General features: G+C 46.0%; 1 protein-coding gene across 1 annotated transcript in view; it reads left to right on the top strand.

The window, feature by feature from the left end:
* The window catches only part of STAG1 (STAG1 cohesin complex component), a 393,382-nt gene extending 380,387 nt beyond the window's left edge, over positions 1-12,995 (top strand). Inside the window, exons 33-35 of the mRNA XM_065411120.1 lie at positions 11,033-11,147; positions 12,792-12,872; positions 12,964-12,995. Coding sequence (XP_065267192.1) covers positions 11,033-11,147; positions 12,792-12,872; positions 12,964-12,987 — 220 coding nt within the window. The 3' untranslated portion in view covers positions 12,988-12,995. The remainder of the gene's footprint in view (positions 1-11,032; positions 11,148-12,791; positions 12,873-12,963) is intronic.
* The last annotated feature ends 2,196 nt before the right edge of the window (positions 12,996-15,191 follow it).

Genomic DNA, 15,191 nt, shown 5'->3' with positions numbered 1-15,191 from the left:
GTTATACAGCCTTCTCCTCCCCAACCAGCCCCCTCAACCCCACAGGAGGAGACGTTTGAGAAACAAGAAGCCAGGGCACATAAGGAGACCACCACTCAAACACCTATTTCATCCTCTTCAGTTGAACCAGTTGCCTCCACCATCATCCATGGCTGATGATTTTCAGCAATTTTAAGATTTCATAAAGCGGGTAGCTGACTCTCTTCAAATTCTACTCAAAGAGTTCAAGGATTCACAGCACAAACTGTTGGATATCATGCAGTCAGCAACACCCTCTAGAGTGGCATTACCCATCAGTGAGGCACTCCTAGATATAGCTGAGACTGTGCAGCAGACACCTACCACTATTCCGCCTTTGTGTAAACAGGTGGATAAGATGTATTATGTTCCCCCTAAGGATTCTGATTTTTTGTTCTCCCACCCTCCACTTGACTCCCTATTGGTGGATGTGGTAAATGAGCATGGTAGGCAGCACTTCTCTAAGTCCACTGTATATGACGAAGACTAGAAAAGACTGGATCTCTTTGGACGAAAGTCATATGCATCAGCAATCCTACAATTCAAGATCGCAAACTATCAGGCAGTTGTGGCCAAATATAATTTTACAAATTCACAGCTTTTATTGAACATCTGCCACTGTAATATAGGGAGCAATTCCAGTCCATCATCTCTGAAGGCCAATTATTGGCCAGAACTCCTCTTCAAGCATCCTTACATGCGTCAGACACTGCTGCCAGGTCCATCTCCATGGTGGAGTTATGTGCGGGGCATCATGGCTCCAACTCTTGGAGTTTCAGAGAGAAGTACAGAACACTTTGGAGGACCTCCCCTTCATGGTCGTAAACTTTTCTCGGAGACCATAGATGAGTCCTTGCACACACTGAAGGATTCTAGGGCTACTTTACAATCCCTGGGCATATATACACCTACAAATAAGAAAAGGTTTAGTAAGTCACAGACTTCCCAGAGATTGTGTCCTGCTCTGTTTTCTGGATTCCATAGAGCTTCCGAACTGCCAAGGAAAAGACACAGATTTCATAGAAAGAGGGCTGCCCAACTACCCTCCACAACCACCTAATCATCTTTGAAGCAACAGTTTAGATGGTTGGTCAAGAGTTTGAATCCTCCCTCAAATCTGATTTTACAGCTGCTCCCATTGCCCCCCCCCCCCCTTATCTCCCTTTGGAAGACCAACTTTGCCTATTTCCAACATGCTTGTGGGAGGATCACTACAGGCAAGTGGGTCATAGATGTCATAACATCAGGCCATACCATGCATTTTATATCACTCTCCACCTTGCATCCCCCTTTCCCATCCCTCTTCAGAATCCCCCTCTCAAGTTTTTAATGTGATAAGAAGTGAATTCTCTCCTTCAGTTAGGAGCAATAGAGCCAATCCCTCCTCCTCACAAGGGCAAGGGATTTTACTCAAAGTATTTCCTTGTGCCAAAGAAGGACAGAGGGTGGGAACCGCTCTTAGAGCTAAGACTTCTAAACATATTCATAAAGTCTCAAAGGTTCAAGATGGTGACTCTGGAAGTTATAATTCTTTGAGTGATGGTCCCTATTGTATTCCACTGAGGGTTATACTCAGGCGCCATGTGTCTGAAGCTGGAGATTTTAAAAATAGTAGTGTCTGTTGGTCCGCGCATGCACCCTTGCTCCGTCTCATAGTTTGGTCAGAAGTGATAAAGAGCAGGGAGGACCGACTAGGCCCTCAGTTCCTTCTTCCTGCCGCATGGCCCGAGTCGGAGCCTCTGCTGTTCTTTTGTCTCTTGTGATGCACTTTCTAAAACACATGCTTGTATATAGTTAGTATTTTTGTTGTTTTTGCAGTAGTTTAATGTTAGTAGTAGTTTTTAGGATTTTGACAGACTTTGGGGTGCTGTTTACTGGTCTGCTTTCCCCATCACCCTCCCCAGCACACATATCTGGGTATTGGATTATGCTGAAGACGTTGGGGTTCAAGATCTGCGCCTCTGGCCCTCGCTTGTTCTTGATCAGTGACGTGCACCAACACTGCCTTTACTGATTGGGAGAAGCCCACATTGCATCCGGGTGCAGTATCTGCCTCTCCTTCCCAAGCCTCTCCTTCCCCACCTGGGAAGGCTGATCTGTACCTCAAGAAGCACCTCCTGGAGGTCACCATGAGGCCACAGTCGGATCCAGGTTAGGGAACCCCCCGTCCAACGGCCTGAGTGATCTAGGCGCACACCTCCTACCGCAAAGACTCAGTCTAGTTCCACTGGTACCAGTGCTATGGATTCCATCCTGGGGCCTAGTCATCAGGCAAGAAAGCATATGCATAAGCATGGCAGTAAATCTTCCTCCAGGCCCAAGAAGGAAACTGCACCGTCCACAACTTCCAGCCACAGAGAAGCAGCATGTTCCAAGGCTCACAAGCACAGCAAGCAGTCACACACACAATGCCGGACCCACCAATTCTGTCCACCGAGTCATATATCCATTCCAGATCAGCACCACTGAAGTCAGGGGAACCCTCAGTCCTCCGTTCCAGCTCCGGTTCTGACTGCGGAGCGTGTACCGTTGACATTTGAATTGGCTCCCGAGCCTCATGAACTCTTTGCCTTGGAGGAAGTGACGTCTCCACGTCTTCAGGTTCAGTTGCCATCTAAGGGGTATGCTGTCCTACCTTGGACTTACCTCCTTCAGATCATGTTCCTGCCTGCTCCCTTACATCTCCTGCAGTTCCGACGGTACCGCCCTTGGAACCAGGCTCTGACTTTTCAGCATCAGAGGACTCGGATAAAGCGCAGGATCTGCCCCTCCTATACCGTCAATATGACTATCCGAAGGTTCCGCCAACTCAGTGGCAGTGCTCTCCCTTTCTCTAGCAAAGGAATCATTGGTACCCCACTCCTGGGGGCCTTCCGCAGCAACTATTGGATCCGCCTTGTTGGCTGTACTGGGGGACCTGGCCCCAGTATCTGCCTTCGGAACCTTCCCGCTCAGCTTGGGAGGAGTCTCCCATCTGGTCTCTTCAACTGCCATTGAGTAGGCATTCAGAACCGGTGGTGGAGGATGAATCACTTGGCCCAACTCCAATGATACCGCTGGAACCAGAGAGTTTCTCTTTGTCATCCTTGGATGTCCTTGGATTGGCTCTCGCCTCACCATCAGATTATTACCGCCAGTTTCAGGACATTTTAAGCACAGTGGCTGAACACCTCCACATCCCACTGGAGGAAATGCAGGACAAACAGCACCAGCTGCTTGACATCTTGCATGCCTCGGTACCGACCAGAGTGGCTCTACCAATCGATGCCATTCTGCAACCAGCCCAGACAGTCTGGCATACTCCGGCCACTTGCACACCCACCCCCAAGGGGGCAGAGAAGAGGTACTATGTACCTGCGAAGGGGTCTGAGTTTATGTTCTCTCACCTCCCACCCAATTGCCTCATGATATAGGCCAGGGGTGGGCAAACTACGGCCCGCAGACCGGATCTGGCCTCCCAGGGCTTTGGATCTGGCCTGCAGGATTGCCTGCCGTGGCGCCGCAGGCCCCGTGCCGCTCTCAGAAGTGGCCCTCGGGCGTGGGGGGCAGAGGGCTCCACATGCATTGCCCTTGCCTCCAGGCACCACCCCCGCAGCTCCCATTGGCCGGAAATGGGGAACCCTGGCCAATGGGAGCTTCGGGGGAGGTACCTGGAGGCGCGGCAAGGGCAGCGCACGCAGAGCCCTCCGCCCCTTACCCCCAGGGGCTGCAGTGCTTCCTGGAGCGGCACAAGGCCGTGGCCACCCCAGAGCCACTTTAGGTAAGTGGCGCCGGGCCAGAGCTCGAACCCCTCCTGCCCCCCGCCCCCCAACTCCCTGCCCTAAGCCCCCTGCCTGCACCTCGCACCCCTCCTGCACCCCAACTCCTCGCCCTGAGTCCCTTCATACACCCCGCACCCCTCCTGCACCCCAACCCCCTTCCCTGAGCCCCCTCATACTCCCCGCACCCCTCCTCTGCCCCAATCCCTTGCCCTGACCTCCTTCCTGCACACCGCACCCCAACCCCTGCCCTCGGCCCAAAAAGTTTGCCCACCCCTGATATAGGTGGTGTCGGAGCAGGCCCGGCAATAGCACCCACACTCCACCTCGGCGGACAAGGAGGGCAAACAACTAGACCTTCTGGGTCGCAAGGTCGTCTTCTCTGCCAGTCTTCTATTTCGAATCTCCAATTACTTGGTTCTATTAGCTAAATACAACTTCCTTCCTTACAGCAAGTTGACGGACTTTGCAGAAAAACTTCTTCAGCAGGATTGTGCCCGCTTCCTGACTATCTTAGTGGAAGGGAAATCGTGAGGATGACACTCCAGGCTGCAGTGGACTCAGCAGACACTTCTTCGTGCAAGATGGCTAAGGGAATTGTCACGAGGAGGAAATTGTGGCTACATTCTTGTTTCTCAAGGAAAATACAGAACACCATAGAGGACCTCCCTTTCAATGAGTCTCCTCTCTTCAATCAGAAGACAGACGATTCTCTCCACTCCCGCAAGGATTCCAGAGCCACTCTTCAATCGCTGGGTATCTACATACCGGCACCCAAGCGCAAGTTCTACCACCTGCCACTGACGCAGCGTTTCAGAATTCCTCAATTCTTCCATCAGCAGCCCTATGAGCTTCCTTGCATACGACAGAATATCCAATGGCCCCGTCCTCTCTGTTCATCGTCATAGCCTTCAGCATCTCCTACTCAGTCTTCGCAGAAGCAATATTTTTGAGTGCATCTAGAGAGCTGCCAACCAACTTGCCTCATGCCATACACCCGACCCACCCGCTTCGGGGAGCATCTAGCACTCTTTTTATCAGCTTGGAGCTTGATAATAATGGACAAATGGTTCCTGGATGTCATTCAACGTGGCTATACAATCGAGTTCACAATGCTACCTCATCCACATCCCCCACCCCGGCCCTGCCTCAGAAGCCACTCTCATGACAGTATCCTCACCTTAGAAGTGGACTCCATACTCCAAAGGGGAGCAATAGAACCAGTGCCTGTGACCTATCAAAGCACAGGGTTCTATTCCATGTATTTTCTGGTTCCCAAGAAGAAGGGCGGGTGGAGACTGATCTTAGATCTCCGTGGTCTCAACCACTTCATACGCAAGCCAAAGTTTTGTATGGTCACCCTAGCAGCCATCATATCTTCACTAGAAAAAGACATCTGGTTTATGGCTCTCGATATGCAGGATGCTTACTTTCATGTAGATATCCATCCTACCCACAGACGTTTCTTGATATTCGTGGCAGGCCCTCAACATTTCCAATACAGGATTCTGCTGTTCGACTCACTACTGGTCCACAGGTCTTCACCAAAGTTTTCTCTGTGGTGGCAGCCCACCTCTAGCATCAAGGTGTCCTTATATTCCCTTATCTCGATGACTGGCTGCTAGCAGCGCGATCCAAATGGGAGGTTCAAGCCTCGATCTCTGTGCTGCTCGTACTCCTCTCCTCCTAGGTGGTGAGCATAAATATTGAAAAATTGACTTTGGTACCCCCTCAGTCCCTATAATTCATTGGGGCCTGCATCAATGCAGTCTTCGCGCACGCCTATCTACCAGAGGACAGATTCCAGATCCTCCAAGAGCTTATTGACAAGGTGGTCTCCATTCCTTCTGTTCTGGCCAGGGCTTGCCTTTCCCTTCTTGACCTTCACTCGTCTTTGCTTTTACTGCCTGCAGCTGTGGCTCCAGAGGGCCTATTCTCCCACGCACCATACCATAGACTTCCTACAGACAGTACCACCCAACGTTCTCTCCTCCCCAGGTCAGGTCTGCACCAGGATACCGTTCCTTCCATCCTCTTGGAACATGATGCTCATTACTGATGCGTCGCTTGCTGGATTGGGCACCCACATGGGCAATAACATGACATGGGACTTGGACTGCTCAAGAATCCCGGATGCACATCAACGTCCTAGAACTTCGGGCCATGCATTTCTCCTATCCATTCACTCCTGTCATGTTCTCATCATGTCAGACAACACCACCGCCATTTACATCATCAAGAAACAAGGGGGCACGAGGTCGCCAGCACATTGTGCAGAAGCAGTTCATTTTGGGGATTGGTGCATTACCCACAAGATACTGTTGTCAGCAACATATCTTCCCAGGACTCCAAACATAATTGTGGACTCTCTCAGCAGGAAATTTGTGTCCAATCATGAATAGGAACTCCACAACACCATGGTCGCATACATTTTCGACTGCTGGGAGACTCTGACCAGAGACCTCTACACCTCCCACGCCAACAGCAAATGCACACAGTACTGCTCTGGGTGGAGGTGGAGGGGTTGGCACCCTCTCCCAAGGTGATGCCCTAGTCATACACTGGTTGGAACAGATCAATTATGCCTTTCCTCCCCTACTGCTCCTGCCGTGTGTCCTACGCAAGGTCCAACAGGAGAGAACAACGGCCATTGTGATCGCCCTATTCTGACCTCGCCAGTTCTAGGTTCCCCTCCTTCACTGTATTTCAGTGCATCCCCCACTTCCATTGGCAGCTTCCCTGGAACTCCTCACACATGATGGCGGCAAGATCAGATATCCTGATCAACAGACATTTCACCTATGAGCTTGGTTTTTGGGTGGACATCTTCACTAGAGCGGTACAAGACATCCTCTCGAGTAGCAGAAAAGGGTCAGTGAGGTGGTCCTATAGGGCCAAGTGGAAGCGTTTCACCTCATAGGCCCAGCAGAGGGGTCTTGCCTTTGAGGATGTAGACATCCCTCTTATTCTGGACTACCTCCTGTCCCTGAAGGCATCAGGACTCACTCTCAACTCCATCAAGGTGCACATAGCCGCTATCGATGCCTTGCACCACCACCACCACCCATGGAGGGGCGGGCACTCTGTCTTTACAGGTTTTGGAAGGGCCTCCTACGGATTTATCCACCTGTTCAACTCATTTCTCCCCAATGGGACATTAATCTTGTCCTCGTGGTGTTGATGAAATCACCATTTGAACCTATGGCCTCCTGCTCCCTGTCTCTCCTTTCCATGAAGGTCATCTTCCTGGTAGCTATTACTTCCGTGAGAAGAGTAGGTGAAGAGGGGGCCATGATGGCAGACCCCCACCTTACCACGTTCCATAAGGACAAGGTTTCACTGCGCTTGCACCCCAAGTTTCTGCCAGAGGTTGTATCCTGCTTTCATCTCAACCATCCCATACACTTACCTGCTTTCTTTCTGAAGCCTCACACCTCAACGGAGGAACGGCACCTTCTCTCCTTCAATGTCCACGGGATCCTGGCCTTCTACTTGCAGAGGACAAGATAATTCAGGAAGTCCCCTAGACTGTTTATTGCTCAAGTGGAAAAGATTGAGGGGCAAGCGATCGCCACTCAAAGGATCTCTAAGTGGGCTTCGGGGTACATTACGCTCTGTTATCAGTTGTCAGGACTGTCTCCATCCCTTGGGGTACGAACCCACTCCACAAGGGCACAAGCAACAACTACAGCCGTGCTTCATGACATACCACTTACAGACATATGTAGGGGGGGGCCATATGGAGTTCGGTACGTACCTTCTCTTCCCATTACACCTTAGGATGAGACTACAACGGATGCCTCATTTGGCACGGCTCTTCTCTGTTCCACAGTTCCATCGTCTTCCTCATACCCTTGTCCTAACTAGGTATTGCTTGTTAATCACCCTCAGTGGAATATAATAGGGACCATCGTTCAAAGAAGAAGAGGTGGTTACTTAAATGTAACTGGAGGTTCTTCAAGATGTGTGGTCCCTATCTGTATTTCAATCCCGCTCTCCTTCCCCTCTGCTGCGGATCTGTTCCATTTGCAGTGGAGAAGGAACTGAGGATGTGGTTGGTCCTCCCCGCCCTTTATCGCCTCAGACAAAACCATAAGGCAGAGCAAGGGTGTGTGCACGTACCAGCAGACCCTACTGCTTTTAAAATCTCCAGCTCCGGACTCATGGCACATGTTTATAACACTCAATGGATTACAAATAGGGACCACACATCTTGAAGAACCTCCAGTTACAGGTAAGTAACCTCCTTTTCTTTCACTAGCGAAAGGGGATTGGTCATCAACCCTCGAACTACAAGATACCTATTTTTGTACAATAATACACCCATCACACAGGAATTACCTACACTTCACTATAGGCCAGAATCATTTACAGTACCAAGTGCTCTCTTTTGGTCTTTCCTCGGCCCCAAGGTTGTTCTCAAAGTTCTTGGTGGTAGTGGCTGCTTACCTCCAACAAAAAGCGATCCTAGTCTTCCTGTACCTCAACAACTGGCTACTCAAGGGCTGTTCTTGTGAAGCAGTGTTATCTTCCTCCCAGACAGCCCTTGCTCTGTTCCAGGAGTTGGGTCTGCAGCTTAATGTAAAAACATCCTTATTAACCCCTGTACAGAAGATAGAGTTTATAGGGGTGCATTTAAACTCATTAACAGCCTGACACTACCTTCCCTTAGACAGATTTGTAACTTTGTCAGGTCTGGTGTAGGCAATTCAAGGAGCCCTTGGACCACAATAAGGAACTGTCGAGCTCCTGGGACACAAGGCACCTTATACCTTTGTGATCAATCACTCAAGGCTACACCTCTGCTGCTTCCAGGGTTGGCTCATAGACACCTTGTATAGACAGGTGATGGTTCCTCTACAAGTGAAGAAGTCCCTAGACTGGTGGAAGGATCAACTCAACCTCTGTGCAGGTGTTCCTTTCTGTCGCTGAGGTCCATCAGTGACTTTAACAGACATATCACTTCTGGAATGGGGAGCCTACCTCAGTGCCCTCACAACTCAGGGCAGATGGACAACTCAGGAAACCAGTCTCCACATCAATCTATAGAAGATCAGGGCTGTCAGGAGGGTTTGCCTTCATTTCTTACCCCTCATCAAGGGTGAATCAATCAGGGTCATGACAGACAATGTATCCTGCATATTCTATATTAACAGCAGGGAGGAGCAAGATCCCTCTCCCTGTGTGCCAAAGCTATGAAACTATGGAACTAGTGCATAACTTATCAGATCCAAATTTCAGCAGTCTACCTCCCAAGTGTTCAGAAGACCACAGCCAATGTCCTCAGAAGGCACTTCTCACAGGACTGCGAAGGGGAGATAGGGACCCAAGTTCTCCACAGCATATTCCAAAGATGATGGATCTCTTGGCCACCTCCAGAAACAGGAAGTGCCCTCTCTTCTGCTCAAGAGTGGGTGTGGGTCACCAATCCCTGGGAAATACCTTTCTTCTGTCTTAAAAGAAAGTGTTCTGTGTTTGCTCCATCGCCACTGATACTAAGCTTGATGAACAGGATCAGACAGGACAGAGCCAAAGTTATCCTAATAGTGCCAACCTGGCCGAGACAAGCTTGATTCTTTTACCTATTACACCTATGTGTCCAACCATAATTCAGGCTTCCAACCATTCCTCATCTCTTGTCAAAGGATGCCGGTCGTGTGTTTCGTCCCAACCTAGTGGTTCTCCACCTCAGGGCATGGTTCATGGGGTTAGTATCCTCCTGCTCTATGGAAGTACAACAGGTGTTACTGAATAGTAGAAAGAGGTCAACCCGTGCCATTTACCTGCAGAAATGGAAGAGATTCTTCCATTGATGTTGTCCTCACTGCCTCCTGCTTGAGTCGAAGACACTTTCAGTCATCCTGGATTTACCTGTTGGATCTGAAGAAATCAGGGTTATCAGTTAGTTTGATTAAGGTTCATCTGGCCACAATATCAGCCTTTCATCCTCTGGTAGAAGGGTTCTCCATTTTTGCTCACCCTGTATCTAGGTTTATTAAGAGCTTGGGGAATCTCTATGCCCGGATTAGGGACTCCACGGCAACCTGGGATCTAAACTTGCTATTTTGAGACTGCCATAGGTTCAAATGGCAATCAGTTCTCTGTTCCTTTTATCTATGAAGACAGCCTTTTTAGTAGCCATCACGTCAGCCGGTAGTGTCAGGGAGATTGGTGCCTTGGTGACTCTGTGCAGGAATCCTATTTTCATACCCTGGATGTTAGAAAAGCTTTGGCTTTCTATTTAGATAGGACCAAGCAATTTAGAAAGTCACTTAGGCTCTTCATCTCCTTCACGGATAGATCCAAGGGGTCTAGATCTCTCCTCAGAGACTATTAAGATGGATATCTCAATGTATTCTCACTTGCCAAGATGCTGCAGGCATTCATCCCTCCCAAAGGTGATAGCACATGGGACCAGATCACAGATAATATCTACAGCATTATTTAAGAATGTTCAGAATCTGAAATATGTAGGGTGGCTACATGAGCTTCAATACATATATTTTTGAAACATCAACCCTGATCCATGCCACCAGATCTGATACTATCTTCAGTTCTGCACTCACTTCCTAAACTCCTTGCTCCTTCTGGGGATATTGCTCAGAAGTCACCTGAAGCAGAGCACCCATAGGGATACTACTACTTGAAGAAGAGGCGGTTACTCACTTTGTGCAGAAACTGCAATTCTTCAAAATGTGTCCCCCGATGAGTACTCCACTACCACCCTCCTTCCCCTCTGTTTAGACTGTTCTCTATGGGACATTTGGGTGGAGAAGAAACTGAGGGTGGTTCACCCACATGCCAGTATATAGTCTCAGTGTTGAGCATGAGGTGGCATAGGGCACATGTGTGCGCCGAACAGACACTGCTCACTGAAAATCTTCAATCAAGGACTTAAGAGGCGCAGGTGCACCTGAAGTGGAGGGACACACATCTCAAAGAACCACAGTTACTGCAGAAGGTGAGTAACCTCTTCTTAAATGTTTGCAATGCACTTATATAGGACTTTTTACCTTAGTCTTTCTAAGGGTGTTAAGTTATTTTGACATCTGAGATCTCCGATGAAAACCATTCAGTTGATAACATGATAAATGGGTTATTTTTGTTTTCAGCCAACAGTATTAATGTGCAGCCCAAAGCATGGAAGGCTGGTTGTTTGTAAATAAAATTAAAAAATAAAAAAAAAAAAGGAGAAAACAAAGCCATATTTGGAAGTGTTAAATGCCTTGACAATGTTTTTTCTCTTTAATAATCAGACGGGGTCTAATGGAGGATGATGCTGAGCCCATCTTTGAAGATGTAATGATGTCCTCACGAGGTCAGCTAGAGGATATGAATGAGGAATTTGAAGACACCATGGTCATTGATCTGGTCAGTAAGGCCTGAGTATTATTAACAAGTTTTAAATGGGTAAGGATAGTTAGAGGATAAGAAACTACAAAAACAGCTTCCCAAAATCGTCTGCCTGCCTTCCAGTTTTTTGAGCACCTGATTGAGGGAGGAGATTGGAGGTCCATCAACCCCACTGATCCCCTGATCGTAGAAACGCAGGAACTGTTATTCACTCACAGCTCCTTCCAGTGTAATGTGCTATTCTAGGTAGTAACAAGTACCTGGTGCTTGAAGAAGGTAAAAAAACCTCACCATAATACATCTTGCCAGTTGTGAGAACATTCTTTCCTAATGGGAGATCTGCTTATACCCCAAAGCATGAGATATAATTTCCCTTGTATTGTTGTGATGGGTGGCTAATTATTCATAGTAGTAGCAGTACAAGTGCCTCAGTCGTACAAATGGTCTTTTTTTAAATCCAGTAACTGCATTTGCCTCAGTGACCTCTTGTCACAGTACTGGCTGGCTATGTACTGCCTAGTATTTTCTTTTATCGATTCTGAATTTACTGTCATTTTAATTTTGAATTTGATTGATTCATATTATGCAAAATGGGGAAAAGGAAGGACTGATCAGCTTTCACTGTACTCTCTTTAGCATTTTGCATACCTCAGCCAAGCTCCTCTTATCCTATCCATCCTAAATAATCGTAGGTCAAATTTTCAATCTTGGGTGTTTGAAGTTAGGTGTCTAACTTTGAGCGCTCAACGTGTTGTAAGGTTGGGTCCTAAGAGCTCTGCTTTTCTGCAGGGATGTCACTAACAATTCAGTTGCTGCCTCAGAAGGCTCAGCTGTTGTTAGCACTCATAGCATCCTGCAAGTATGTTTTTTTAATCACTTTTTAATGGGTAATCCAATAAGAGAGGAGACAAAGGGTTTGATACAGGTCCTATTCAGGTCAGTTGAAAACTCCCATTGACTTGAATAGCCCAAAGGGAACAAATATTCCCTAACACAGACTACACTGTATTGAGGCCTTTTTCAAAAGTCTGATTTATTTACTATAGTTGCACTCCAATTTCAAAGCTGGACTGGCATGAGAGAAAGGTAAATCTGAGAAGTGAAGAGTACCAGAGAGTTTCATGAAGCCCAGTCTATGGCCCTGATTCTGGAAAGCGTCCCTATTCAGGAAGAGCACATAAGCAAGTGCTTAAAGTTAAGCACATGCTTAAATCAAATTGGAAACAACTGGAGTTAAGCACATACTTGAAGGTAAGTGTGTGCTTAAGTACCTACCTGCATTGGGGCCTATATTAGGCCTGGTCTAAGCTTAGCAGTTAGGTCAACATAGCTATGGTGCTCCAGGGTATGAAAAATTCACACCCCTAAGCACTATAGCTATCCCAACCTAACCCCTGGTGAAGACGCAGCGAGGTTGATGGAAGAATTCACTACAGTGCCATAGCTGTGCTGCAGTAGTGCCTATAGTGTAGACGTGGCTTTAGTATCTAGAAATCCTTGCCAAACCCACCTCACCAGAAGCCACTAACATGCTTCTGTACGTTGTATGTATCCTGTACATACATTTCTTTTATGTGACATGAACAGAGTATGTTACTCTAAATGAGGAACTATTCCTACCTCAATATAGAGAGCAATTCAATAAATGACTTCTTCTTCCAGCCACCTTCAAGAAACCGACGCGAACGAGCTGAATTGAGGCCGGACTTCTTTGACTCTGCAGCTATCATTGAAGACGATTCAGTAAGATTTTATTTAGCATTGTTTGCCATTTGTTTGAGGGTCTTTTATTTTACCTCCGAAGTTAACTGATGTTTTTTAATCATTTTTCTAGGGATTTGGAATGCCTATGTTCTGAAGTCTGGGGAAGACGTTTTACAAATTTGGAACTCTATTGTTTAGAGCTAGAGGCCTATATACTGTGATAGCTTGTATGAAAACCACATTTTTGATGTGATATGGTTTGATTTTTAACCAAATGAATAAGGTCAATCCCATTTTGTAGTGAAAGAGGAGAAGAGGACCTTCTTAATGATACAAAGGAACGTTGGCCAATCCAATCACCTCAGAAAGGCTGACCTAAAAGAATCATTTGTATCCCTGTTCTTGACTGTCCTTATACAGATGTTTTTTTTCTGGATGGGAAGGGAGTTTTAAATTGTTAAGACAGCTGTCAAAATAAACACTGTTCTACACATGTTTTCTGAAAACATTGAATGAAAACAAAAAACTTTTTAACTTTATTTTTCTGCTGTACAATTTAAAACTGTTTTAACATTTGCCTTTTTATGTTTTAAAAGCTAGCCATTTTTATTAAACCTATGCCTGTCAGCGACTGACTAGCAATGATGCTATAAGCAGGTCATCCTGGCTGCAGAAATGTGTTTTTAAACACACTGGATTTGATTAACAGTATGGTACGTGTATATCCTCTCATAGGCATTGAAAAGAGCAGAACACTCTTACAAAAGAGGTTAGAATTCTAATGAAGTGCATCTCTGCCAAAAAAGTCAGATTCTGATATGATAAACCCAGATTTTATACTCTTGAGAAGATTTATTTTTATTTATAATGGGGCATAAAATAAGAGATGTCCAAGAAGCCACTTTTCCAACAGATGCTGTGTAACATTCATTTTATATAGCACTAGGGGACACAAAAACAGTACATTTTCTATTGGTACTTGCTCTGTGCATTTTTAGCAACTTATACCAGCAAATAAAGTATTCTCAGTAAAACACACAAATGGTTCTCAAGTAGTCACTTTGCTGTTTTTACTACCTATTTCGTGCCCTGCCAATCCAAGGTACATAAACAGCAACTTTCCTATATAAAATAGATCAAGGGGGGGAAAAAAGGAATCGCTTTAGCATTCTAAAAGCAATTTTAACTGTACCATATAAAAATGTCTACTTTCCATGCCGCAAATACCCTTTTGTGCTATTTTTGTAAATTAATTTTGCCAGTTAGAAGTACTGTATGTGCTGCATAGAAATTTGTGCTTAGATGGTGAAGTTCTTAAGCTTACAATGGAATACAGCTACATTTTCAGTGTTAACTGTGCATATTAAGAGTAATTCTTTGAAAAAATACAATTTTTCAAAAAAGTAAAGAAAACCCAAAAAGTTCTCAGCTAATTCATTGTAATAAGAGATTTTCAGTGTCTTCAATGATTTGGAATCTCATTATGCTTAGATTTTATGACTCTGCCTAGTAGCTGCTACTGTAGTTTAAAACTGGCCTGATATTCAGAGGTACTGACCACCCACAACTCCCACTAACTAAAGCACCTCTGAAAATCAGCACCAAAACGTTAATCTTCCTTTCTGAGTTTGAATGTTAGCATTTGAGATACAAAGCATATTGACCCACTTCAAGCACAGCAGGTTTAGAGTTGCTTTTATTAGCAACTGCAAATTTATCATGGAGGTTTCTCTTTTACAATGTCATTTGGAAAAAAACATGTACACTTAGTACTTACCTTTGGGGAGGGAAAAACAACTAATGTAAAAACAAATCATTCTTTTCATTTAACAGCTGAGATTTTTCTCAATGTGTACAGTTCTCAGAAAGACTTGGTTGCCAAAAATGTTTAACTTGGTAATTCAGCCATTCCTCAAGTGTAGATGGGTGACTATTGCAACAGCCTCTGAGGTTGCTGGATCATTTCTTTATAACTAGGGCGCAGGTTACCCCCAGGGGGTACAGGGTGGGCAGGAATGGCTGCATTATCATGTCAGCACTGTAGTTCTGTGAGCATAGTAGCATAATAAATGCTGCATGGTTTGAGTCATAGTCACAGACAAACCTCGTGCTTCACAGTCCTCTGTGTGGAAAATTGAACCCTGAGTTATAGATTGTAGACTACTGTATAACACAACAAAGATCACTTGGACAGCCCCTCCAATGGTTTCCAGTTCAGTTTGCAGTCAATAGGTTTTTTGTATTGAGAGTGTCTCCTTGATTGGTTTTGCTAGTAATTCTGTAAATTGTACATTTACAATATGAGGTTTTTTTTTTCCTTTTGTACAATTTAAAACTGATGCTTCACCTTTCCTTTAA

This window comes from Emys orbicularis, chromosome 9 (assembly GCF_028017835.1).
Source record: "Emys orbicularis isolate rEmyOrb1 chromosome 9, rEmyOrb1.hap1, whole genome shotgun sequence".
In the NCBI taxonomy this organism is placed as follows: Eukaryota; Metazoa; Chordata; order Testudines; family Emydidae; genus Emys; species Emys orbicularis.
The sequence above is the reverse complement of the archived record's forward strand: the minus strand, read 5'-3'. Positions and strand labels throughout refer to the sequence as shown.